At 53.9% G+C, this 27,127-nt stretch overlaps 1 protein-coding gene across 1 annotated transcript; it reads right to left on the bottom strand.

Annotated features, from left to right (window-relative positions):
• Positions 1-61: 61 nt before the first annotated feature.
• SLCO2A1 (solute carrier organic anion transporter family member 2A1) lies at positions 62-26,100 on the bottom strand. Its single transcript, XM_041416173.1, has 15 exons — positions 25,899-26,100; positions 15,310-15,447; positions 12,703-12,865; positions 10,998-11,213; positions 9,677-9,775; positions 7,864-7,991; positions 6,759-6,840; positions 5,699-5,863; positions 5,203-5,392; positions 4,032-4,191; positions 3,532-3,695; positions 3,315-3,379; positions 3,091-3,214; positions 2,082-2,995; positions 62-1,999 (listed from the first exon to the last, which is right to left on the bottom strand). Exons 1-14 carry the CDS (start codon positions 25,986-25,988, stop codon positions 2,875-2,877), a joined length of 1,905 nt encoding a protein of 634 aa, XP_041272107.1. The 5' UTR covers positions 25,989-26,100; the 3' UTR covers positions 62-1,999; positions 2,082-2,874.
• Between the last annotated feature and the right edge of the window lie 1,027 nt (positions 26,101-27,127).

Genomic DNA, 27,127 nt, shown 5'->3' on the forward strand with positions numbered 1-27,127 from the left:
CTGCTCAGCACAGTGCTGGGTATCAGCCTTCCTGCTCTGTGGCCAGGTCTGTCTGTCTTCGTTTTCTGCACACAGAGGGCTTTGGGGTTGAGGTATTTTTTTGGTTTTGTATTTCTTGGTCCGACTTGACCAAGATTGGTTTCAGTTGGTTGATTGGTTTCAATTGAGAAATTGATAATCACGTAGCAAAAAATGCCCACAAATCATAATTGAAAGGCACCTTGGTGATGTGCACAGGAAAGCTCCAGCCTGCTGTGGTGGCAGAGCACACTGCTCTGCCCTGGAGGTGGCTGTGGCACCCTGTGGCTGTGCTGGATGGAGATGAGATGCCTCAGCTTTCCTGGGCTGGGGAATGGCTGCATGGCCATGGCCGAGCTGGGGCTGTACCCAGAGCCACTCGTGCTGAAGCACAGAGCAGAACTCCAGGAGTTTTTTGGGCCTCACTGTGATTTTTAAAATATTTAAATACTCAGGGCTGGTTTTCCCCAGTGACTGAGGGAAGAGAGCAGAACTGGAAACTGAGTGTTGTTTTCTTGTTTTTCTTGATTCCCCAGTCAGCTCTGTGCTTTGTTCTTTGCTCTCCTGACCTTGTTCCCAGCCCGTGGCTCTGCTGGCTAGGAGTGCTGCTCCTGAGGCTGCAGCTCGGTAGGGCTGTGTTGGGATGGCTTTGGCAGGACAGTGGGATGTGATAAACTCAGCCCCTTCTTGCTGCAGCTGCCTGACCCTGAGTCAGGAACCCTCTGTTCACACATCCCCAGGGACTGAGGCCTCACTGTGCTAAAGCTCTTTTGGTCAATGTTTTTTGCTATGGATGTACTCCAAATTGTTCCCCTGGAAAAGGCAGATGTTTTTGGAGGAGAATGAGGAGCACAGTGATAACTGGGATAGCAGAAAACCTGAAAGAGGAGAAGAGATTGCTGAAAGGCAAAGAAAAGCAAAATTAACAATGCCTGGACATCAGCATCCCAAGGGGTGGTTCCCAGGGCTCCTCAATGCAGGTATTCCAGCTGTTCCCTGTGCACAGAGCCACCACCCTGACACCTTTGTGGTCAGGAGCTTCTGCTTCTGGAGCTTCTGGCCCCATTTGGGCCACCTCGTGCCCTTTGTGACCGTCCCCTCCTGGGGTTTATCCTGCTGAGTGTTACACACCTCCTGGTGTGAAAGAAGTGGAGAAAGTTATGGAGGGTCAGGTGGGTGTTCAGGGGAAATGTGCCAGGTAGAGGTGGAACAGGAATAGGGTTAATGTGGAGAGAGCTCTTTTTTGTGAAGACTTTGGTGATCCAGAGCAAATCCAGGACAGGTCTGCTCCTGTCCTCCTTTCCCTTGGCTCCCTCCATGAACATGGATGCAGCAGGGCCATGACCACAGGGAAAAGCTATGGGGTAAGGACAGCAGGGCCTGAATGCATTCTACCCATAAAGTCCTTGAAAGAAAGCCCCAAACCCACTGTACCCTGCCCAGAGCCCACTGCATTGAAAAAATGACAGGATTTTTAAGTAGCTCAGTAGCTGGACTTGTTAGGCTATGGGTTGAACTTGATATGAACCCTAAGGCTGTGCTGTGTCAGGCAGAGATGGATCAGAAGGAAACCAGGAGCTGACAATCTGATCAATAATAATTGTAAAGATCATTAATAATAGTTATAATAGGCAAAGCTGCAGTTAAAATATTCAAAATGCTGGAGCAGATTGTGGTCTGTGTACTGGAACACAAAATGGGCTTCCATCACAGTGTGGACTAACAGAACCCACCCACCAAACCCTCACCAAAACCCACCTGAGGGGTGTGAAACAACCAAAACAGCAGCTCGGTGAAGGGTGAGAAGGACCCCAGGCTCTTGCTCTGCACTGTGGTGTGAGGGAGAGGGTATGAAGCTTTTTAATTGCCAGGCATTTCTTTGTTCATGATCCCTTCTCTGAGGCACCAGAGGGGCAGCTGAATACCAGAACTGATCTGTGCCAACAAACCCATGGGGGATGAGAACCTCAGGTGAAACCTTCTGCTGTGCCTGCAGCCCCTGCCTGTGTCCCTGTGCCCATCAGGGAGAGGCAGGCAGGGCTGGCAGGTTCCGTGGATGAAACCTGCTGTGCCTGCAGCCCCTGCCTGTGTCCCTGTGCCCATCAGGGAGAGGCAGGCAGGGCTGGCAGGTTCCGTGGGACTGCAGGCAGGGCTCCTCAGCCATCCCTGAGCTCCGTGTAGCCCCTATACCAGCCCTCCCCCATCACTGGTGGAGCTGCAGAAGAATGTCCCCCTCTGCCACCATTTTTTCCCCTTTCCCAGCTGGAATGTGCTCAGCACGGGCCAGGCTGTGAGCTGCAGCCTGCCCAGGGCGTGCCTTGCTGGTGGGGGGAGACCAAGAACGCACCGCGGTTGGAAAAGTGACCTTTATTTAAAAAATAAAAAGAGCAACAAACCCCAGATGTTCTGCAATAAACCCCTTGTGCTGTCTTGTCCCAACACGTGTGCGGTGTCCCTGCTGACCTCCGTGGGGGCTGCGGCCGGGGGGACACCTGGCAGCCACCTCCCCTGCTCCTGTCCCAGCCGGGAAGGCACCTCCCGGCCGGGAATGTCACTCCGGAGCGGGACCATCGCCCACAGCAGGCACTTCTCCGGGTCCCTGTGTTCCAGCCCCCTCTGCCTCCTGCTCAGCTGGCCGGGGCTGCCCCTGCCCAGGGAGACGGGCGAGCGCGGCTGGAGACCCCGGGCGATGCCATTCCCAGGACGGGGCTGGCCCGGAGCATCCCTCGCCGGGTGCACCTGGGCTGCGGGAGGGGAGCTCGGAGCTGCGGAGTCGCTCCCGTGGGAAGTAAAACAAACCCAAACAAGACAAAGTAGTGGCAGTGGGTGATGGGGGTGCGAGTCATTCCTCGGGGGCTACACCAGCCCCGCCGCCTTCTCCTGCACGTTGTACTCCTTGCTCCTCTTCACCTTCCAGCCGATGAGGGCGAGCAGCACGGTGCCCACCACCTTGTAGCCCACCTGCAGCCCCAGGTATCTGCCGGGAGAAGAGCGGGGACATGCCACAACTGCAGCTGGCACTTCCAGCTGGGCTGGGGCCCCCGTCCTGCCCGGGGCCGGGGCACAGGGTACCTGTTCCGGAGGAAATCGTTGTTGTAGTAGGCGCAGAAGCGGCCCGGGGTGCACTGCTGCTGCTGCCAGTAGATGCAGGAGGAGTCGATGAGGGCTCCGAACATGGCTGGGGCCGGCAGCCAGGCTGGTGGGAGAGAGATGGAGTCAGGTGCTGATCCCGAGGAGGTTCGGTGCCTCCCACAGCTCCAGCAGCCCCCCAGCCTCATTCACAGACAAACACTCACCCAGCAGTCTCATCAGTAAGAACTGGACTCCAATGGCGAATGACTTCTCATCCTGGTTCACCACCCTGCAGGGGAGAAGCCACAGGAGGTCAGAGCTGCTGGCCCTGGATTTGGCCAAGATTTGGGCTGGTTGCACGTTTATGGCATCCCGTTGATCCCAACATGGGGAACCATCCTATCGGCTCCCCCGGGACTGAGGACCCTGCACACCACTCACCGTAACACCATCATGTAGAGGGGGTTGTGGGACAGGCAGGCCACCAGGGCAGCAAAGGAGATGAGGAATATGGCAGGAAGGAGCATATGGGAGCAGCTGACTGGACAAGAACCCGTGTAGGTGGAGAACAGCTCATTCCCATTCAGGGAACAGTTGTGGTAGATCTGTTGGAAACGTTTGGAACAAAACAGACGTCAGACTCCCAGCGCCTGGAGCAGCTTTCTCAGGACGAATCATCCCACATCCCTGTGCAGGACACCCATAAGAGCACCAGCTCCAGTTTTAAGGCACAGCCATGGCATCCTGTAATGGGATTTACCACCATCCCCGTTCCTCCAAGCAGATTCCCAGGGCCTTACAGCAATTCTCCAGGGCACCCTCCCAGGGCTCAGCGCACCATTTGGAAAAGATTCCAGCCCCTTATTGCATTTGTTGGGCTCCTGCAGCATCACTCCACTATTCCCAACAAGGCTGCTTTGCTAACCACTTGCTTTACTCACTGTTTGTCTGGGGTTGGAGGGGTTGGTGGTGCTGTTGGTGCAGCCAGCGAAGCAGGGTGAGATGTATTCCGTGGTGTTTTTCCGGCACACGGGGTGGAAGATCTGCTTAGAGCATTGGCACCCAACCCGTGCCTTAACCTGCTGCTGGGAATTGGGTGTGCTGCCAGAAAGGAGGGGGGAGAAATTAGCAAAAAATTAAGAAATAGGACAGGAGGAATTTAGAAAAAAAAAAATCCCTTTTACTAGTTGAGCAGTTTTCCTGTTCCTGTTTGGGCTGGGACACTGCCAGCAGCAGCCTGGCCTTCTGCCAGCCCCTGATCCCTGCAGGTACCTCTGGAAGCGTGCAGTGAATGTCACAGGAATTATGTTATGTCTACAAACAAGTACTGACACACTTCTTTTATCTTTTTTTTATTTTTATTTTATTTTTTTTTTCCTCAGCTGAAAATTAATCGGCCAAAAGCCTGTAGAAATGGACCTGGGCTTCATCCAAAGCTGCACAAACAGATGTGTGAACAGCCACAGCTGGAAACACCACATGGACACAAACTGAAAGTGGGCATGTTCCCAAACAAGCCTGATGGCTGTGGAAGTGAAGTGAACAACCCCAAATCTGCCCTGTCTTCCCTCATTCCCCCATCTGCTGGAGTCACACAGCCTGAATCCGGCAGGAATGTGGCACTGGGGAGCTGCCCATGGGTAGGGTGGGATGGGGCTGCTCCACCCCATGTGGGAAGATGGCATCAGAAGTCTCTTCCTTGCTGGCAGTGCTCTGGGAAATGAGCTCAATGCACTTGACATCAAGCCTTGGTCGTACACAAATGTCATTTTTATCTTAGGAAGTCATGGTAAGAGCCAAAAATATGCACTGAGGTGAGGAGAAAGATGATGTCCAGCTGGAACACTGGGAGCGTGTGAAGTGATGTGGACACAATGTTACTAATTTCCCCCTAAAAATCCAGAGTGAAAAACTACACCCTGCTTGTTTGGCCCAGAAAATCATGGATAAACACCCTCCCAAGCTCTCTGGGCTGTGAAGCACCCAGATCTCCTCCATGCAGTGCAAATCAAGGAGCAGCATGGTGATGTCTTCTGCCTCTCCACCTGCGTGTGTCCCTCCCCATGGATAAGAGCTGGAGAAACGAGGAGCTGGGAGCAGCACCTGCATTACCTGGGGTGGTAGATGCCCTCGATGTGCCCTGTGGAGCAGCCCATGAAGAAGATGGGCAGGCAGATGAGGATGGAGAAGACGAGCACCACCACGGCGAAGCGCGGGATGGCGCGCAGGGAGAAGGAGAAGCGCTTCATGATGATCCCTCCCAGCAGCATCCCGAGTGCTGCTGCTGGCAGGTTCACAGCTCCTGCAGAGGAACGGAGCCTTCAGGGGGGTCCTGCCTGCCCAGAACCCCTCCATGGGCAGGGGGCAGCTCTCTGGACCCCTCTGGAGTTGGGAGAACCCACAGATCCAGCTGTTGTCCAAGACAGCCCAAACCCAAGGCAGCTGTGGAACTACAGGTCAGGAAAGTCACACACTATCCCAAGGTGAGCCCCAGGTCTCATCCAAAAATGAGCTTTCACAGGCTTCTTCTCCAGGATTTTAAGAGCCTGGAGAATATGGGCAGTTGGCTCCCTGCTGATGGATATTTTTTGCTTCTCTCTGTGCTCACCTATGAGGAAGTTGGCCTGGGAGGGGGAGGCACCGTACTGCTTCTCCAGGAATTTGTTGAGGAAGGTGGCCAGACCCGCAATGACGGAGGAGAAGCTGCACTGAGCCAGCACCAGGAGGATGAAGAGGGGGTTGAGCAGCAGCCTGAGGAAGATCTTCGGGAATCCTACAGGGAAACAGTAGGAAAAATGTCTTTTGGCCATATGATCCCTACGCCAGCAATTTGTACTAGCAATAAACGCCCACCCTTAGCCTGTTCCCAGTAAGGATGTCTGTGGGATGATGGTGATGATCTACTGGAGATGTCTGTGGATATGGGAAAGCAGGAGGGGAGACACCCTAATGTGTCCCAGCAGCTGACAGCACCATGGATGTGTTTTCCTGGTGGGACATTGTGTCCTCTGGCCCCATCAACAGAGGCAGATGGACCCTGGGAGCAACTCTGTTTATTTGGTCTCTTATGAGTTTTCTAATTAGCAGAGAGTGGTGGAGAGCCAGCATCCATTAAAGGCCAAAGAGAGGAGAAGAGGGAACTGACTGCTCCAGGATGTGACTGCAGTGGAGGAAGAGGCAAGGAGGGAGGGGCTTTATCTGGGAAGAAATCCTCTGGAGCTAAAGGAGTCATTAATCTGGTCCCTCAGCAGTGACATCCCTCTCAAGCCTCTTTGCTCCACATAAACAGGGTCAGCCGCAGTGGAGTGACCTCGTGGAGGAGCTGGCGGCGCCGGCAGCACCATGCCCACTCCTGGAGCTGGGGTTAAACCTCCCAGAGACCCTTTTCTGGCACACTGTACCACTTTAACGTCCTCAACACAAAATTTGGAAACAATTCAGGCCCCAAAGAAGAGGGGCCTCAAGAGGGAGGCTGTGCCCACCTTCCCTTGGTCCTTAGGCCCTCGTGGTGCCAGAGCTGCTCCACACACGGTGCTGGGCTCCCCAGGACTCCCAAGAAGCCCCCCTGGTGTGAAGCTGCTGCTGTGGTGGTCCCCACCCGCCACTCCCCATGGCACAGCATGGCCCAGCATCCCTGTCCACCCTCTCCTGCACCCCCAGGAGTTTACTTTTGATGAACTCCAGCAGGGAGGTGTCTTGAGCAGCCCCTGTCTCCATCTTCCTGAGCATCCCGGCCTCGGTGTTCCGCTCCTGGCAGGGAGAGAGGAGCAGCCTGCGGTGAGAGGGGCTGGCACTGTCCTGGCACAGGGAGGCTCAGCAGGGCCAGGGTCGGTCCCAGGGGCCTTTGACCCCCAGCCAAGCCTGACAATCAGAGCAAAGCCCCGTCCCACGTGCCCTGAGCACTTCCGCAGGCTGGGAGAGCTGGTAGTGTTCACCTGGAGAGGAGAAGGCTCTGGGGAGAGCCCCTTCCAGAGCCTAAAGGGGCTCCAAGAGAACTGGAGAGGGATTTGGGACACGGGCCTGGAGTGCCAGGACAAGGGGGAATGGCTTCCCACTGCCATTAGGGTTAGATGGGATATTGGTGAGAAATTCTTGTGGTGGTGAGGCCCTGGCACAGGGTGCCCAGAGAAGCTGTGGCTGCCCCTGGATCCCTGGAAGTGTCCAAGGCCAGGCTGGACAGGGCTTGAAGCAACCTGGGATAGTGGAAGGTGTCCCTGCCTGTGGCAGGGGATGAAACAGGATGAGCTTTAAGGTCCTTCCAACCCAAACCATTCCAGGATTCTGTGATTAAAGGAGTGAATTATCTCAAATATCACTGCAGCCCCTGAGCAGAGCAGCAAGACAACAGCTTGTTGTTGGCAGGTTGCAAGAACTTGGAAATCTTTCTTCCCTTGAACCCTGACAAAATACCTCCCTTTTAACTCTGCAAAAAGTCTGAAAATGAAAGTTAGAGATAATTCAGCTCAGGTCTGGTGAGTCCTTTAGCCATAACTGTGAAATATTTTGGGTTTAATTTTACCTTTAAAGAATCAATGAATAAACAATTTCAAAACAGAACTAAAGTATTTTTGTAACAAAACCAGTGGGATTTGGCTTTGAAAACACCAAAATGATACATGTTAATTATTTTCCACCTTTTAAAATTTGTTTTAATGGGACAGGGTTGCTGGACCGCCTTCCTCCCTCCCACCCCTCTCCTCTGAGGACAGGTATTCCTTCCCTGAACACATCCCTGGCTCCAGGCCGTTCCAGCCTCTGGAGATGAGGTCTCACCTCTCCTTTCAGCATGTACCGAGGGAAGAAGAAGTAAGGGATGGAGGTGAGCACCAGGCAGCCCGAGGAGATGAGCAGACCCAGCCACCAGGCTCCGATCCACCGCTGGTCGCTCGGCGTCAGCTCCACTGCCATTGCAACACACAAGGACACACTGTAAGAGCTCCAAGGGACAGATCTCCATGAAAATGTGGACTGGTGGAGTATGAAGAGTCCCTGTGGGCACAACCCAAGGGTCTCTCCTCTGGCATGTAACAGCAAATGTATGGAGGTAGGACTCCCACCGGTGTTGGCAAGACCGGCCCTGGTCGTGTTTGACCTGTGTCTTCCCTGGCTAGGAAAACAACCACTGCCACTCATCCCAACTGTACTGAGCCTCCCAGGTGACTGCAGGATGGATTTGGTCAGCATGGAAGCACTCTGGTGGCACAGGTTCACTCTAAGTCCCGAGCCAGTCAGCAAGGCACAGATTATGGGGGCCTGACTCCATCCTCTGCCTGGAGAACACAGTGGGTGGGACCATGCTGCTGACAGGGATGCTGAGCCAAAACAGGGACTGGGAAAGGCTGTGCTGCTTTCCTGGAAAAAGTTTCTCTCCATTGTTCCAGGCTCGGTCACTTTCTGCTCGCAGGGACCGAGGGAAGGCCCTGTGCTGGCAGAAGCTCCCGGTTTCCGAGTGGACCAAACTCTGGGCGCCTTCTCCGGAAAAAGGAGGAGAAGGTGAGAGCCACTGTGTCTCCAGGACACACATCCTTTGGCTGGGCCGAGTGATGCTCACGGGAGGTCTGACAGATTGCCTGGCTTGGCCTGGGGACACGGCTACCCACGGCCGGGATGTGGCAGCTGGGAAGGAACCACGGCCAGCTCTGCTGGGAGCTCCGTGCCAGGGGTGACAGGAGAGGAGCCCACACCCCACTGAAACAATCAGCCCGCTTCCCCAAACAGGACCACTCCACTCTGGAGCTTGGATGTCATCATGGAGCGACCAGGCAGAGGTTGCTAAATCCGTCTGCCGCCGCGGGGAGTGGACCAAGGCTTTTTGGCATTTCCTGCCCACGTTCATTTATTATTCTTATCAGGCACTGGACAAAAATGTCAGGCAGGCTCTGATCTCTCTAAGGAAACACAGGAAAAGCCACATTAATGATGGAGCTGGGGAGAATTCTTTAGTGATTAAGTTACCAGAAATAATAAGCACATCGGACAAAAATGTCAGGCAGGCTCTCTAAGGAAACACAGGAAAAGCCATGTTAATTATGGAGCTGGGGAGAATTCTTTAGTGATTAAGTTACCAGAAATAATAAGCACATGTCATGGATAAAGCAAATTATCCCTGTGGTGGCATCAGCTCAGCCCCTCTCTCTCAGGTGCTGGTTCTGGGGAGGAGGATGAGTACACTCAAGTTTTCTTTTTATCCACAGGGCAGTGATTTCTCTCTGGTTGTCTTCTCCATCCCTGGATTCCTCATATTTCCCTGTTCCTCTCCACCACCACGCGGGGGTTGTGGGACACCTCCTCAGTGTTGTGGCAGTGGGTAGACCCCAGCCATGCCCTCCAGTGCAGCACCATGAGTTGGGCACAGGAATGTCCCTGCCCCAGGGCTCTGCTTCAGTGGTGGTGTCAGGACCACCTGTATCTGTCCTTATGGGATGACAGAGTGGAGTATGCTGGGGGTGCTTTTCCAGGTCGAGTCTTTCCAGGGCAGTGGGTTTTGTGGGTCACAGGACTGGTGGCTTCTGTCACCTTTCATCTCAGAGTGACCTTCTGACCCACAGAGGGTCTTTAGGACCTCTGCTGTCTGAGCAATACTCACCAGTGTCAACCCTCCCGATATCCACGAAGAGCCTCAGCACCACGGACCCCAGCAAGTATCCAAAGGCAGGGCCAAACACAGCAATGGCAAACAGGATGGCTGGGAAAAGGGAGCAGAGAGAGCCCCTGTGAGCAGGGAAATGCAGTTTCCATGCAGATATGGCTTCTGTATTCCCAGGAAATGCAGGAATGGTGGCACAACATACAGAGGGGAGAAAACACCCTTCATCACCCTTCAGATGGTGAGAAGGTCCCCACTGCCCCAACCCTGAAGGTGGTGTTTATCTGACAGGAACAGCTTCTGTCTTCCCAGGAAATGCAGGAATGTGGCACAACATACAGAGGGGAGAAAACACCCTTCATCACCCTTCAGATGGTGAGAAGGTCCCCACTGCCCCAACACTGAAGTTGGTGTTTATCTGACAGGAACAGAGGGGGAAGGCAGCTGCCTGTGCACAAAGTCCCCCTGCTCTGATGCCAAAAAGGCTTTGCTGACAAAATACAAGTTGTCAGCTACATCAGTAATATCCATGATATTCATGAACCCCAGGGAGCAGCAGGGCACTGACATCCAGGGCTCACACAGGTGATTGAGACCTCCATATCCTCTAGGACATGGCCAAGGAAACAAACACATCCTAATCCTCAGATCCAAGGAAAAATATTTGAACCAAAATATTTGGTTCAAACGTCAGGTGAGGTGGAAGATTCTGAGGACAAAAAGGCCACCAGACCACCTTGGGTGTAGCTGAACCCTCCCATTCCAAAATAGATAACCCATAAGGTCGGGACATTTTCTTTTCCTTTGTTTGCAATGACAGGATCCAAGTTCCCTCCTTGAGAGAAACTCTTTACACAGCTTTCTCAAGATGTTTAAAAGCAGGCAGTGAGCTTGAGCTGCATCAGACGTAAAATGAAATGGGACTTGGGGAGATGGAATTTCTGCTATATTGAGGCAACCCTGGAACCATCCACCCTGACAGACATTCCCACAGCCCTGAAGGGAGCACCTGTATTAAAAACAACACACCAATCCCACTTTCCTTCCTCTTCAGAACCTTTCAGGTTCCTTCAGCCCTCTTTCCTTCAATTTCCTTGCAGTTTTGAGAATTCTAAGGGATCAGTGGGACAATTCATTGGAACAGTGATCCCTCACTGCAGAGGGAAGACAAGGATGTAGGAGCTTGGAGCAGCTTGGGCTAGTGGAAGGTATCCCTGCCCATGGCAGGGGGTGGAACTGGATGAGCTTTCAGATCCCTTCCAACCGAAACCATCCTGGGATTCTGTGAAACAAAACAGTGTGCAGCAATGGTCCCACGTACCAACATACAGTGGGGAATTGTTGGAGTCTGCAAAGTCGTCCACATAGGATATGCCAAAGGGCTGGATGGGCACGGTGCCGATGCCAGCCAGCAGCTGGGCAATGACCATCATGGCCCACACACTGCTGGCCTCCTTCTCGGGGTCCCGGGTGGTGTTTGAGCACACAAATCTACTCTCTGCATAGCACAGCTCAACCTGCCCCTGGCTCTTGTTACCTGGAAGGGGAAAAAAATGAGCATTTCAACGCTGGGTACATCCCCTGCCTCCTCCCACACTAAATCCCCAAATAGCAGGAATCTCCCAAACTCACTGAGTAAGCACAAACTGCTGGATTTTGGAGGGATTGCTCATTTTCTTCAGCAGTTCTCATCACCCTGGCCTTCCTTTGGAGTATTATACTGAGGTCAGCAAACAACCAGGCTGTGATTTTAATCACACTTTTAAAGAGTTCATGCCATGGAGTGAGGGTGCTCTGGGTTTAATGAGGGCAGACCAAACCCATGGCTGGTTTTTCTGTCTGTGGTCTCTGCTCCCTTTTGGTACCCAGGCAGGAACAGGGTGTGATGCCCTCTGGGGTCAGGTGGCTGCCCTAAGCAGGACACCCTGCCCTGAATCCCTGCTGCACCATGGCTCAGGAGTAGCCCAGCTCCTACCAAATCATGGCCCTTGCCTCTTGATACAACCCAGACACCGGGGATCTTCACCCTGCTCCAGACTGCCATGGAAACTCCAACCAGGACTGAAGTACCTTCATGGGCTGTTCACAGACTGAATGTGTTCTTTTCCATTAGGCAGTCCTCATAATGTCAATATCTCTGCCCTGTCCATCTGTTTTTGCAGTCCATCTCTAATCCTGTTCAGTTTAGCAAAGGTGCTCTGCAAGAATTGTGTTCTGTGCAGAACTTTTGGGTCATTTCCATTCTGCATGGAAAATAGAGCTGTCATTGTTCACATGAGCTTGTTCCCAAAGCCTTCCCAGTTAAAGCAGCAGCCTTCCTTGGACTGGATCAGATCAGGATCCTGGCCAGAGCAGGCCCTGGGGACAGGGGGGCTTTGCTATATCTCAGAATTCCAGAATGGTTTGTGTTGGAAGGGACCTTAAAGCCCATCTCATTCCACCTCCTGCCACGGGCAGGGACACCTTCCACAAGCCCAGGTTGCTCCAAACCCTCTCCAACCAGGCCTTGGACATTTCCAGGGATCCAGGGGCAGCCACAGCTTCTCTGGGCAACTGTGCCAGGGCCTCAGCATCCTCACAGGGAGGAATAGCTTTCTGACATTTGATCTAAACCTACTCTCTCTCAGAGAAACTGTGGCTGCCTCATCCCTGGAAGTGTTCAAAGATGGACTTGGAGCAACCTGGGCCAGGGGAAGGTGTCCCTGCCCGTGGCAGGGGGGGGAATGAGATGGGCTTTAAGGTCCCTTCCAACCCAAACCATTCTATGATTCTGTAACAACAGCTGGAATAACATGTGCAGGAGAAGCAGAAGAAACCCCACACATAATTTTTGCATTCAGAAAGGGTTCCAAAGCTATAACAATGTCAGGTTTAACCAGCAACTACCCACCTTAAGGCTCTGCCTTCAACCACTGTTTGAATCACGTGTGCCCTGGAAACACCCCCTTTTTTTTGGGGGGCAGTCACATGCCCCCCATCTGGAGCAGCTGGGTCTGGGTTTGTGGGGCACAGCTGGGGGCACTCACCCGTGCTGAGGGCAGTGTACTCATAGGGGCCTGAGAGGAAGTGGGGCAGGGTGACCAGGAAGGCCCCCAGGGCCAGCAGCAGCCCCCCGACGCCGATGACGCGCGGGCGGTGCACGCGGCTGCCGAAGTAGCTGACGAAGATGATGAGCACCACGTTGCCGATCTGGAAAAGGCACAGAGAAGAGGGAGGAACGTGAGAAGACGTCACAGAGGACATCCAGGCCCTATGGCTGAGTCTGGGTGGGTGGACAGGGCTCTCATCAGGAGGAGTTTGGCGCTCACAGGAGCAGGAGCATCCCCCTGCTCTGCGTGCTCACAGCGCGTCAGTGCTCCCTTCTCTTCTCCAGCCACAGGGTCACTCCCTGGCCTCGGCCACCTCTGGGCATCCCTTGTTGGCATGAATGACATCACAGCCTCCATGTGATTTGTCTGAGGCTCTAGCACCCACACCTGCCCCCCATCCCATAGTCATCAGGGAATTGTTTAGGTTGGAGAAACCCTCCAAGACCATCAAGTCCAGCTGCTCCCCCAGCACTGCCAAGGCCACCACTGCCCCATGTCCCCAAGTGCCACATCCACACGTCTGTTAAACCCCTCCAAGAACGGGGACTCCACTGCTGCCCTGGGCAGCTGTGTCAGGGCTGGACAGCCCTTTCAGTGAAGAAATTTTAGAGATTGACCGATGTGGCATAAACTGACAATTCCTCCAAAACCAGCAAGGAATGAAACATACTGCCTCCATTCCTGTGACTCAAACAGACATGAGCCTGCTACAAAGTCCAGCTCACTGCAAATGTTTGACCCTGGGCATTTGCAGCTGCAGACAGCATCAACTAGAAAGCCATGAAACCACACAGCTCGCTCAGGCAAGTGGGTGAACACCACAAAATTCCCATTACATGGGCTTTAACAGCTCTGGACAACCTAAACATCATTTTAACTTTGGCATGTTGAAGCTGTCCCTGCTCATTGCAGGAGGTTGAGCAAGATGGCCTTTAAAGGTCTCTTCCAACCCAAACCATTCTGTGATTCTATGTATGGCTAAGAAAACTTTGTGTTTGTGTGGGCTCCATTGTTTGTCTCTTTGTGGGTTTTGTTCTTGGAATTGCTGTAGGCACCAACGCACTAAGATTGTTGTCGTGGACAGGCAGGGCACCTCACACAGTCACAGACAGCAGGAAGAGAATGGGGAGTCCACTGCTGCCCTGGGCAGCTGTGTCAGGGCTGGACAGCCCTTTCAGTGAAGAAATTTTAGAGATTGACCGATGTGGCATAAACTGACAATTCCTCCAAAACCAGCAAGGAATGAAACATACTGCCTCCATTCCTGTGACTCAAACAGACATGAGCCTGCTACAAAGTCCAGCTCACTGCAAATGTTTGACCCTGGGCATTTGCAGCTGCAGACAGCATCAACTAGAAAGCCATGAAACCACACAGCTCGCTCAGGCAAGTGGGTGAACACCACAAAATTCCCATTACATGGGCTTTAACAGCTCTGGACAACCTAAACATCATTTTAACTTTGGCATGTTGAAGCTGTCCCTGCTCATTGCAGGAGGTTGAGCAAGATGGCCTTTAAAGGTCTCTTCCAACCCAAACCATTCTGTGATTCTATGTATGGCTAAGAAAACTTTGTATTTGTGTTTGTGTGGGCTCCATTGTTTGTCTCTTTGTGGGTTTTGTTCTTGGAATTGCTGTAGGCACCAACGCACTAAGATTGTTGTCCTGGACAGGCAGGGCACCTCACACAGTCACAGACAGCAGGAAGTCTCAGTGGGCCCTGAGACATCTTTTTAATCCCAAATGTCCATGCTGGTTGAGGTAAGACTTGGGCATCTACTTCCCCAGGGATACAGGAAGATTCCCAGGGTCCAGCTTCTTGGTGGAGCATCCCATGTGCTCACCAGGGAGCTCACAAAAAAGTGTGTGGCCAGTTGGTGTCAGCAAAAAAAGTCTCTGCCAGCAGGTCTTTTCCTGGCCTTTGTCAGGCCTTGAAGAGCTGATAGGAAGGACAGAATTCCTAAAAATGTGAATGAGGAAACTTATTCCAAGGGATTTCTTGATAAGAAAGTGTGAGAACATCCTCAGCCAGCTCAGTAATATGCCTTAAACTGCCAGAGGGCAGGGTAAGATGGGATACTGGGGAGTAATTTTTCCCTGCGACTGTGCTGAGTACCTGGCACAGGGTTCCCAGAGGAGCTGTGGCTGCCCCTGGATCCCTGGAAGTGTCCAAGGCCAGGTTGGACAGGGCTTGGAGCCACCTGGGCTAGTGGAAGGTGTCCCTGCCCATGGCAGGGGGTGGAATGAGATGGGATGGACTTTAAGGACCCCTTCAACCCAAATCATTCTGGAATTCCATCCAGTGTAAGTCTGCTCTTGTCCAAGAGCCATCACCACAGGACCCCCGTTCCCCCCCTGGAGGTGGCAGAGCAGAATGAGGTGTGACGAGGTGTGAATGAGGTGTGACAAGGTGTCCCAGAGCACAGCTGCTCCTCCCAGCACACGGAGGCTGAGGAAGCCCTGGGTGTGAACAGCCCTGAGACCCTGTTTTGGGAAGGTGCCCCCAGGTCCTGCCCACCCTTTGGGTGCTCCTCTCCCAGTTACCTCGTGCAAGCTGGAGATGAAACCTGAGGAGAGGCTGGAGAGCCCAAAGCGCTTCTCGATGGTGGTGAGGCTGCTCTTGAAGTTGGCGCTGTAGAGGAGCTGGGAGAGCTGGAGGAGCCCATGGCACAGCACAAACACCTGTGGGCAAACAGAGAGTGCCACCCCAGTGAGGACCCAGCTGGAATCACAGACTCATTAAGGCTGGAAAAGACCCCCAAGGTCATCAGGTCCAACCTTTGACCAGGTACTGCCATGCCCACTAAACCATATGGAGAATTGCCACATCTACTCACTGTTTGGACCCTTCCAGGGATGGTGACCCCACCACCTCCCTGGGCAGCCTGTTCCAATGATTAACCCCACTTTCAGTGAAGAATTTCCCCTGATATCCAATGTAAGCCTCTCCATGCACCCTTTGAGGCCATATGAGACCACAGTGCCCTGCTGCTGCGTAACTGCTGGTGACCACATCCTGCAGGAGTGTATTCCAGCTGGCTTTGGCCAAAGGCTGCACCTCTGGCATGGAGCATCCTGGGATTCACTCAGCTGGAAAGTCAATTAACTGAACCTGCTCCAAGGGGTGTTGCTAGAAAAAGTTGAAAAAGGGCGTTAAAAGCCCCAGAGGGAGAGGATGAAATATGCACAGCGTGGTCTCACTGCTGGAAGATTCCAAAATAGTATTCCAAACCCAGCATCTTCCCTTGAGCTGGGCAGTGAGCTGAGCCAGGAGCCAAGCTGAGCAGAGGCAGAGGAGAGAATACAGAGAGTTTGGGAGAAATCTGGCTGAAAGAGCCCGGGTGGGCTGCGAGAGGAGAGTGCTCTCAGCCAGGGATGCAAGAGGCAGCTCACAAGTGTCTTTTGATCTATATTTAGTCAGAACAGTTTTCCTTTATTTTTCTTAGAATGGAATGCTTCCACACAGTGCCAAAAGCATTTTAGAATCAATTTTTTAAAATCCCAACAAACAAATAATATAAAAAAATACAAATGGGGGAAGGTCTTTTAATTTAGATTCACAGGAAATCAAATATTTGCTGAATACCGGAAGAGTGTCCCTCAATGATAACGTCGGGAAGTGCGAGATGATGGATGGGGGATCAAAGGTACTGCAGGGCTGACAAATTCCTGGTGTTTTTGGCCAGAACAGCAGCAATAGTCCTTATGAGTATTTATCTGGAAGGGCGGTAGCACCCCGTAGCCCTGACCCATTAAATGATTTTAAAAAAATCAAAAAAGACCAGTTTGGAGGATGCAAATTCCATAAGTGGGTGGAGTTGTGTTTAGGGAGTAGAGGATGATACATGGCCAGGCCCAGCAATTGTAGCAGAATTTGGGTAGAAGATGGGCAAGGAAATGGTTTCTTGGGAGTCTTCTCTTGTGAAGGAAGAGAGATCCAGCCAAAAGATGTGGCTGGGAATCTAAAAGCAAAAGGGATGGGAGAGATGCTGACAGACAGAAAAAGAGAAGAGGATGGAGATGAAGGAGAAGGAGAAAATGGAGCCCCTGGCAGTGTGAGGGCAGGCTTGGCAAAACCTGGAGACCATGGGGAAGATGAAGGAGGAAGGCAAACACCCAAAAAACAAGGAAAGAAGGATCACAGGCACAAGCTGCCATCACGGAGTCCCCAGCCACATCTGGGAGGGGTAGAGCAGACAGGCTGGCATCAGGCTGCATTGCCATTGCGATAACCAGGAGAGGACAAACTCCCAAGCCAGGACTTTGCCCTGACAAAAAAGCTGCAGAACAGGAATTTGGGGTGTAACGTGGGAAATCCTCCCAGACAGGGCCAAAGTGGAAGTGAAATATCTGCCAGTAAACTCTTGGAGCTGAATGACCTCTCCATCCTCCCACTATCAGCTCCCACATTTGAATTCCCATTCCAGGACAAAATCCTGGATCCACCACCTTCTCCAGCCTGACCTGGAATCATTGCGGGCTGATCTGGAGCAGAGCGGTGGCTCCTGTGAGGATGGCAACTGGAGAGGGGACCTTGTGGCCAGAGAAGATCAATTAGAGTCTCTGGCCAGACTCTACAGAAGCCACTGGAGCAAGGAAGCGCCGGCTGAAGAGCAGCGCTCCGGGAGCACCCGAGCTGCAGAGCAGCTGGACACAGAGCTCTCCCGGAGCCAGGCATCAGCCGCAGAAGCAAAGCTGTTTACCAACAGGGAGGGAAGAGGGTGGATCACCGAGGCCCAATTTAGCGCAGTAAATGTCAGCCTGACCCCAGGGCAGATGGGGACATGGAGTGTCAAGGATAGAGGGGATGCTGGCACGGAGGCAAGATGAGCAGGCTGGCTCCCCAGAATGCTGGGGGTGGCAGGAGATGGGTTGGAGGCATGGAAGGACGATGGGGACCACGGCAGGAGAAGAGAGGGACAAGCCATGGGTGGAGAGGGCAGGGAGGAACAGGCAGAGCTGCCAGGAGAGGGTCCGAGGTGTGTTTGTGCCTTGGTGATAACCTGGGATGGCCAAAACGGAGCCCTGGATCCAGAGATGCCTGGGGACAAGCTGGGGCTGCCTGCCAGGAGGGAAGATGAGGTGGGAGAAATGCAGCTGGAGAGCACCAGCAAAGGGAGAGGAAAACCTCGGGGTGTGACTGCTTCCCCTTGCCCATGGGTCCTCCTAATCCAGCTCCTGTCTACAGGATTAACCGGAAAGGCGGCAAAGCCGGATGGATCTTCCAGGGATGTGATCCCACCCTGAGACCACACAGCAGCCTCAGCCCTCAGATGTGCAGAGCCCAGAGAATGGGAGGGGAAGGGCAGGGGTGATTTTTTTTTCCTTGGGAAGAACCTGCTACCCAAAACAGCCAGAGAAAGGCAAAACAACCTTTGCTCCAGGACTTGTGCGGCTGGAGCGTGGATTTTCCAGACACACTCCAAGTGTCTGGAGGGGAGATGAGGCCTGATTCAAGACTTCCCCTGAATTCAGCAGACTGTTTTAATTATAGTAAGGACATCCCAAACCTTGAAGGCTCTGAGTGCAAAAAACTGGGAGAGGGCCTTACTTGGAAGGCTCCCCAAAAGGAGTCCATGCACCCCCTGAGGCTGGTGGACATGAGGGGCACCACTCTCCTGTGTCCCCTCACAGATCCTCATGGGTCTCTCCCATCCCTGTCTCTCTTCCCATGTATTCCATCCCCACACGTTCATGCTGACCACCCACAACCTGCTGGTGCATGGAAAGCAGCCCCGGCCTGGCCCTTCCCGCTGCACCAGATGTGCTGTGCTGCCCCATGTTCCCGCCGAGCAGCCCCAGGAGGGGAGGGAGCTGCCGTAATCCATCTTCCCTGATGACACAAAGGGGCTCTTAAGGAAGAGCCGAGCTCACTCGCAGGGAGGTTTCGCTGACGCAAAGCCGACACGAGGGCGAAGGCACGGTGGGAGGTTGAGGAGCCGGGGGCACTCCCAAGTGCTGACCCTCCGGAGCACAGGCTCCCACGGGAGCCTGGAGTATTTTTGGAGCCGCAGGCAAGGAGTGATTGCAGCCAGGCAGGGAGCAGCACAGGAAGGCCAAAGGCGTGCACCCACGTGGACCCCCCCCAAAATCCCCTCGTTTCGGAGCAATCCTGACCCCAGGCTGTTTATACAAGGCACTTGACTCCTTTCCAAAAGGAGCTGCATTTAGAAGGGAAGCAAACTCCTGGGGGAGACAGGCTGCTGCCCCCACCCAGCTCGTGGGGACCAGCACCTCCCAGGGCTTTTTCCAAAGGAAGAGAAACCCATCCCATGGCAGGGAAGGGGGAGGACTGGTCCTTCCATGCTCTGGACAATGGGGAACTGGCAAGGATTTGGCCAATCCCAGCCTAAACTTCTGCCTGAGATGTGTCCAACAAATACTCAGGTTTCATTTCATAGGCGTGAACCATCTCTATGGAGCCTCCAGGGATCTCCAGGAGTCAGGATAAGGCTCTTCCAGGCGGGAGCCTAACTCTGCTCTGCAAGGACCACAGCTTTGGGAGGATCCTGCTACATGTGGCATGGCCATTGCTCCACCTGGAGGAGTGATTTAAGGGTATTAATTAATAAGGATATTAATTCCCTACTCTGCTTCCACAGTTCATGTCCAAAGTAATCTCTCACCTCATTTTCCAGTGTCTTCCCCGTGGCAGCCCTGGCTGGAGATGAAGAGGGTGGAAAAGTTGACGGCACTTGTGCTAATCTCTGCTGTGTCCAGCATCTTTCCCATAGCAGTGGGGATGGAAAGAGCCAGGGCTTTGTTCATTAGGTGGACACAAGGATTGTCTGGAGAGCTTCAGACCCTCACAGAACTTATCCAGGTGCTCCCAGGTGATGGGACAGGTGACACCAAAGTAGGACGTGACCAAGAGCAAAATTAATCTGGCTGGAGTAAACCTTTGGAAAGGACTAGGAGAAAGGATGCTCCATTGTTTTTCCCTCTGCAGAGTACAATTGGAGTTGAGTCCAAAGCAAAATTGTTTGACCCAAGTGGAAAGTCGGAAGACTTTCATCCCAAAATCAGGGAACATTCTTCCCAAAGCAGGAGACTCCAAGCTGCCCACCTCTGGAGTCTCCCTCCACTTTAATCTCCTGAGCTTGCAAGAGAAAAAAAAAATGAAAAGGACGGGGGAACTCAAGGAATTAATAAGAATAGCCCCAAAATGTTAAGAGGGAGAAGACAGAGTGTTTATTTTAGAGTAGTAAGATAACTCTTACTACACTGGGAGATCCTCCTGCAGTAGGACAGCTGAGGTCACTCAGTCCAAAAGAAACATATCAGCTGGACATGGAAAGTGTAGGGTTAGGGTTAGGGTTAAATAGAGTGAGGAAATACAGTCCTCCTTGGCATCACTTTCCTATGGGCAGCTGCCTGGATTCGTTGATCAAAAAGTACCATGAAAGATGAAAGAAAGCACAGCATTTCCATAAAGGGAACCAAACACCCTGCACAGAGCCCATTCTTTAGCACAAAACCTCTGAGCCTGGTCTGGTGGCAGAAGCTGGCTTCTCAGTGGGATTTCTATCACAAACAATAAAGTAATAAGAAAATTAACCTGATCAGGGGTTGCCTGAAGCACGCTGGAATGATGACTGTCTACTGCCAAGCCATGCACGTTTTACACCCCCCGGCTGTCACGTGCAAAGACAATATTTGCTCTTTTTTGCAACAAACACAGACACGGGATTTCCTGGCACTGTATCCCTTTGCAAGGCCCAGGTGAGCCCAGCTTTGCCTGGAAGGGGGGGTTTCGGCTGCAGAGGATTGCTGAGGCGGACCCTCAGTGTGGGATGCTTCCCAAGAAAATACCGCCCTCAAAATAGGACGCCGGGCATCCCTCAGCCTTTCCTCCCTCCGGCAGGTTGGTCTTCCTTCATTCCTTCCTGAAGGTGTCTTTTCATTCTGGGGCATCAGGATCCGAGGAGGGTTTCCTTGAGGGCAGGTCCAGGCTGGCTGTGTTTTGCCTGACCCAGAAGTGTGTGCAAACACTGCTCCCGCCCGGCCGGCCTCGTGCTTCCTATCAGCGTCACTCCTCTCCCGTCCTGCTCCCGATAATCTTATCTATACTGACCACTCCTTGCTTGTGTTTGGGCACCCAACCACCTCGCCCCTCATAAAATTACCTTGTCTCTGGTCTCCTAGACCTTGATCCCACTAAACTTTCCAGCCTATCTTTTTCCTTATCCCACTGCTGGTGAAGACCAGGTGGTTCTTCCCTTCTGGAGCCTGATCCCACCAAAGCGGTGCTGGACCATCTAAACCCAACCTGTGCTGTCTGGTGCCAGCAGCATCACCACAAATGCTGGAAGATCCTGGTCCTTCTTCTCATGTCACTAAGGACCCTCCTTGTGTCTTTGCCACAAACACTCATCCAGCCCGCCGTGCCTGCCTGCACAGTGCCCAGAACTGCAATACTGCTTTGATTTTCCTGCTTAAATCAATAGCTCTAATCAGCCATGACTTTCTCCTTTCTGTGTTTCCCTCTCCAAACCTACAGCCACACTGCCTCCAGATCTGTGACTTGATAAATCTCCTGTTCTGGCTAAACAAAGCAATTAATAATCTTTTCCAACAGGATATGAGAGCACAACTGGTACATCTCCAGGCTTCTAGAATACACTCCTCAGCAAATTCCTTTAGTCCCTTGGAAGGAAGGGACAAAAAACTTGCCCTGCTGCTGTTGGGACCTCAGACCCCAAGGCCAGGCTCTGTTTCCTCTGCTGGAGGCATCCAGCCTCCCCAGGGAGGAGAGCTCCCTGCTCCTGCTCACTGCTCCCTGCGTGCTCCCAGCACCTTCACCCCAGGATGCTTCCAAGCCTTATCACACCCTGAGAGCCCACAGTCTCCTCCTGACCTTGTTGTCCCCTCTCCTACCCTCCTCCATTCCCTCCCTCTCCTTGCCCCAGTACAACACCCAATTTAAACCTCTCCTAAGGCTTTTAAATCTCTCTCTGGATCACCTCCGGCTGACATAAGTGAGAATAATTCTCTGTTGTCCTCCTGTTTCCTTTTCCATGCCAGGCAGTCTGCAGGCATGGAAAAAAAAGGCCTCCCTCTGCCTGCACTCTCAACACTTTCACACTGCTCCTCTGTGCTCTCCAGCTTCCAGCTGAAACCAGTCCAGCTCCTCTAAATCAAAAGATATTTATAAAGCTCTCCTCCTTGTCATCTTCCTGGGGATCCCAAAATCAATTAAAATAGTTCAAAACCACCAATGAGACAGTAAAGGCGAAGAAGCCAAAATATCTGAGGCTCTGTAAACAGAGAATTCCTGTGAAATAATCCTTCTCCAGTGGTTGTCTGGGAGCAGAAAATGGACAGAGAATCATAGCCTCATTAAGGCTGGAAAAGACCTCCAAGATCATCAAGCCCAAGATGAGCTTAAACCACATGGTTGGGGCTCTGGACTGGGGGACACTGATGGGGTCCCTGGCCATGTGTGGGTATCAAAAAGACCAACCTTTTAAACCTGTTTCAATCCTTTAGGCTGTGAGTTTCCCGGTGTCCCCAGTGCCACCAGGTGCTGGCATCCACCTGAAGGTTGGGCTCATGCTGCACTTGCAGAGCAGCACAGCTGCACGTCCCCAAAGCCCCGTGCCAGTCAGCACAGCCCTGGCAGCTCTGGTGAGCGTCCAGGCAGGGGGATGTCCTGCTCATCAGAGAAATCATGGAAAGTTTTGGGTGGGAAGGGAGCTTGAAGCCCATCCTGTTCCACCCTGCCATGGGCAGGGACACCTTCCTCTGTTCCAGGCTGCTCCAAGCCCCATCCAGCCTGGCCTTGGACACTTCCAGGGATGGAGCAGCCACAGGTTCTCTGGACAACCTGTGCCAGGAACTCAGCACCCTCACAGCAAAGAATTTCTCCCCAATATCCCATCTAAATATCTCATCATCACCCCCATCTCCAGCAGTGCTGTGGGGTTACCGGGATGCTCCAGGTCTCTGGCTGAGGTCAGAGCTCAGCAGCCCCAAAACCTCCCAGCCCCGGAACCTGAAGGAGTTTTGCGTTCTGCTTTGTCTCCTCTGTGGGGACGAGGGTGGGAGCAGTGGGCAGAGGGCTCGGCAGCCCTGCACCCAAACCAGAAGCAGTGGCTGGGCTGGTTCCAGCTGGGAGGCACAGCTGGGGCCGGGCCAGGCGGAGCCCGGCGGTATCAGCGCGGACCGAGCCCGCTGTGTGTCACTGCCTCAGCCCTCACAGACCCGGTGTGACCGGCGGTGACTCGCAGCTCCACGCGGAACTGTCACAGCCGGGCTCCACAGGGAACGGCGAGCAGCTGGAACCGCGCCTGTCCGAGCCCACGGCCACATCCACAGGGAATTGCTTCCTGAAGTGCAGCTGCGCCGTTCCTGCACCCCCAGCCGTGTCCCCAGGACTCCAACCCCATCCCATGGAATCCCACAAACTGCCCCTCTCCACCAGGACTTCACCCTCCCCGATGCCCATCCCTGGCACCACTGTGTTCCCACACCTCCAAAGGTGGCTCCAGTTCTGGAAAACACCCTGGGAGGGATGGGGTCTGCTGCAGGGGGTGGTGGTCCCTGTCACAGGGATCATGGGGGGGAAAGATGGTTTACATGGAAAAATAATTTGTTATTTCGGCCCCAGCCCTGCAAAAGACACCCTGGATATGATCCCATCACATGGGTTTTGGGGATTAAATATGAGCTTTGTGATTAACTCTTCCAAGTCTTAATTGTGTCCTTCCAAGCCTGCTAAATGTAGGGAATTTTGTTGTGTTGGAAATACTGTCCCCATCGGAACCTGTCATTGTCTGTGTGAGGATGTTGTGTCTGACGGCTCTGGGGAGGGTGATGCCTGCAGCTTCCCATAAAATTTGGGGCTGGATGAGGCTTTTTTATAATCCATCATTCATAGCACCAGTGGCTTCTTGTACAAATAAGAGCTACAAACCCTTTCAAAGCCAGATGTTGACCACACTCCAAAACTCCCCAAACCTGGAAATTCCACTGTGATGCTTTGATGACCATTCACTCCAAAACTCCCCAAATCTGGAAATTCCACTGGGATCCTTTGACATCCTACACAGTTTTGGGGGCTGAAGGGACTGACACTGCACACAGGCTAATCCTTTCTGACCCTGAAGCAGTTCTTTTGTTAATGTGTAGGTTTTTAATGCAGCTGTCACAGGACAGGAAGAGTGGATAGGTCAGGAAAGGGTGGGGGATCTTGTTGCCTGTCAATTTATACATTTTTTCTTAAAGGCATGAATATTTCTCTGAGGGATGTGCGTCCTGACTGCCCACCATCCCAGATGGAGCACATCATCCCTCTGATGCCAACGAGCTCGTTTGGGTAGGGCTCAAACTGTTCCTTCACGCGCTTGCACGGTGCCACTGCCAGACTGCTGACTTTCTAAACCAGAAACAATTCTGAACTAGAAGTTTTGAAATAAAAACTTGAAAAAGCAGTTTTAAAGCTTTTCTTCAGGCAATGGTTTTCCTGCCACTAGCAAAGTGACACTCCTGAGTCATCTGCCCCTAAAAGGTCCCATGCAAGTGCCCTGGGGCATGTGGGGTGCTGAGCACCCAGCCTGACTCTGGGGCACCCACAGCCCGCACCCTGCGGCTGCCTCTGGGGTGTACAGATGGACTAGCACTTATTTGTTGGGGCTTTTGTTCTTTAATCCGAAAGTTTGACATCCTGCAAGAGGGTTTGGCAATGTTTTTTTTCACTCCAGGCTGTTTTTGCTTGCTGCCAGTTGCCAGAATAGAGCACGAACTGCAGGAAGGGCTTGGTTTTTGGGTGACTTTACTCACCCCAACTCAGTGTTAGTACTGCAGCAGTCTGGAGGGGGCTGGGGGCAAGTTTTGCACCTCCAGCAGAGCAGAGGACAGGTCAGCAGTCCCCTGCAGAGGAACACCAGTGTAGCCCAGAAATCACCCAGGGTAATCTCAAGCTCTTTCTCCTGAAGCCCGCAGCCAAAAAGTATCATCAAGTCACCTGCTGGAATAGCCCAGCCTAGGCAGTGGGGACCTTCAGGGGTATATGGGACTGGGAGGCATCATTTGGGATCATGCCTCCAGCCCTGGGAGCTGTGAGGAGGAGCAGCCCCGTGGTACCCTACAGCATTCCCACAGCGCTCCAGCGCAGCCCAGGGGGCAGCGGGCAGCACCGTCCTCCAGGCGGGCGAGGGAAGCGTGATGGCAAACAAGCCCCAAACAAACGAAAAACAAACCCCAAACCCATCCCGACCGCGACACCTTCCCCACGGCCGCGCATCCTGAGAACCCCGGGCTGGGAGGCGCGGACGCAGCAGAGCAGGAGCAGCGGTGGGAAAGCACGGCCCGGCCCGGGGAGCCCCGGCAGCGCCGGCACGGAGGGTCCTGCCCCGCGCATCCCCGGAGCCGCTCCCAAACACCGCGCCCGGCTGCTCCAGTGCCCGTGCGAGGAGGCGCTGCCAAGGGAGGCACGGAAATCCCCCTTCCAGGGACATCCCGGCGGATCTCCCGGGGACAGGGACCAGCACGTGCAGCAGCCTCGGTGCGCATCCAAAAACCAAAGAGCGGGGCGGGGGGAAAGCCAGGTGAGGGCGGGTGTGAAGGCAGGATGGGAAAGGTGACACACGGCCGGGGGGAGCGGTGTGCCCTCCCCCGGCAGCGAGCTCGGGAGCCTGGAGCTCGGGCAGGGGGCGGCTCTCGGGGCAGCAGGTGAGGAACTGGGCAGGCAGCGCCGGGAATCCACCTCAGCCCACCGAGCTTTTGTTTCTGCCACTCAAAACCTCTGCTCACACGAGTTTTTTTAAAGCAAGCCAGTGCTATTCTAAGGCAGGGCTTTCTTTTCACACCAGGATGTGGTTAATCATTCCCCAGGCAGCAGCACACCGTGTACGAGACGCCGTGGGGAAGCTCACGGAGAGCTGCTCCATGGGGTGAAACACCCCCGTGCCGTGCAGGGCATCACTGCGAACCCGCAGAGCCCCCCCGGCCCTGCCCAGGCAGGATTCCCCAGGACTGCCCCAGGAGCTGATGTTCAAATTCTGCATCATCAAACACCCCTCGTTTCACCCGCGGTGCGTACGAGGAACACGGGGATGCCTGGGGTGGGCTGGGCTCCCTCTCCGGACAAGAACCCCCCTCCCTCCCCGCCAGCATCTCTGCCCCATCCTTACTTTGATGTTGCAGAAAAAACTCCTGGAGCAGGTGCTGGAGCTCTTGGGGATGTCAACCGGGGATTTGCCAACTTCGGGGCGGACTCCCATGGCGAGGGCTTGCCGGGGAGCCCGGGATTTTTGGGCTGCTGGTGGGCTCCGCCGCTGTCCGGCCCGGCCCGTCCCGCCGGCCGCACGGACTGTGCCGGAATCCCTGCGAGGCTGCGAGTGAGCCCGGCAGCGGCAGCGCCAAGTTCTTATAAGTCGGCTCCCGGGAGCGATGATGAAACGCTTTCTCCTCCCTCTTTCGCTCTGAGCGCCGAGGGAACTTTAAAGTCGCAGGAAACAAAGGCAGCGAGCATGGAGCAGCGAGGGGCGAGGACGCCTGGGGAGTGCGGGCTGTGCCGGGTGACAGTGACACCCACCCGCGGGGACACCCAGCGCCCCGAGCCGCCTCTGGGCTCCTGTGCCCGGCTGCAGGACGTGGCTGGACAAGGAAACCGCGCCGGCACTGGAGCCTTGCCGCAAGGAAAACGACTGGGATTTTAATCCAAAGGTCCCCTGAAGGGGCGAGGAGAAAGGGAGGCACCTTTCAGCAGCTGAGCTTTGGCTCCTAGATGGTGGGAGGGGGAAACCGAGAGGACAGATGGAGAAATCCTTCCCCGGGCAGTGGGGTTTTGGAGGGAAAAAAGAAACTTCGGTGTTTGTTTTTACAGGAAAAGCTGCATTCGTGAAGCTCATGAGCGCTGTTTTTTTTCACCAACACCTCTCGGGGCTTTGTTTATGCAAAGCACTGATTTATTTTGCAAGCTCCTGACAGGGGGAAACGCGTCAGAAGGAGAAGGGCAGGTTGATCCAGCCGGAGGAGAAACCAGCTTCAGGTGCTCTGTCCTCGTTACCGCTTCCCTGTGTAAAACAGGGGGACCCCACGCCAAAGAGTGGGGACCACCCTGCGCTGTCCTGAGGCTGGAGAAATAAATCCCAGCTCCCGGGAGGGTTTCCCGGGAGGGCTGGCGGGTGGCACCCGGCCGTGGGTGCTCACCACGAGAGGGTGCCTGGAGCCCATGGGAAGCGGCTTCCCGGGCACTGCCTCCCTCCCTCCCTCCCTCCCTGCCTCCGCCGCCCGACCCCCGGTGAGGAGCCTCGGGATGTGACCTGCCTGGGGCACTGTGACAGTCAGCGCTGCTAAGATGAAAAGGGCTCATTTGGGCTGCCAGCTTCCCAGTTTCTGAAGCCTGTCCCAGGACGGG

The sequence above is a fragment of the Onychostruthus taczanowskii genome, unplaced genomic scaffold, assembly GCF_017590055.1.
Source record: "Onychostruthus taczanowskii isolate IOZ18803 unplaced genomic scaffold, ASM1759005v1 scaffold51, whole genome shotgun sequence".
Taxonomy (NCBI): domain Eukaryota; kingdom Metazoa; phylum Chordata; class Aves; order Passeriformes; family Passeridae; genus Onychostruthus; species Onychostruthus taczanowskii.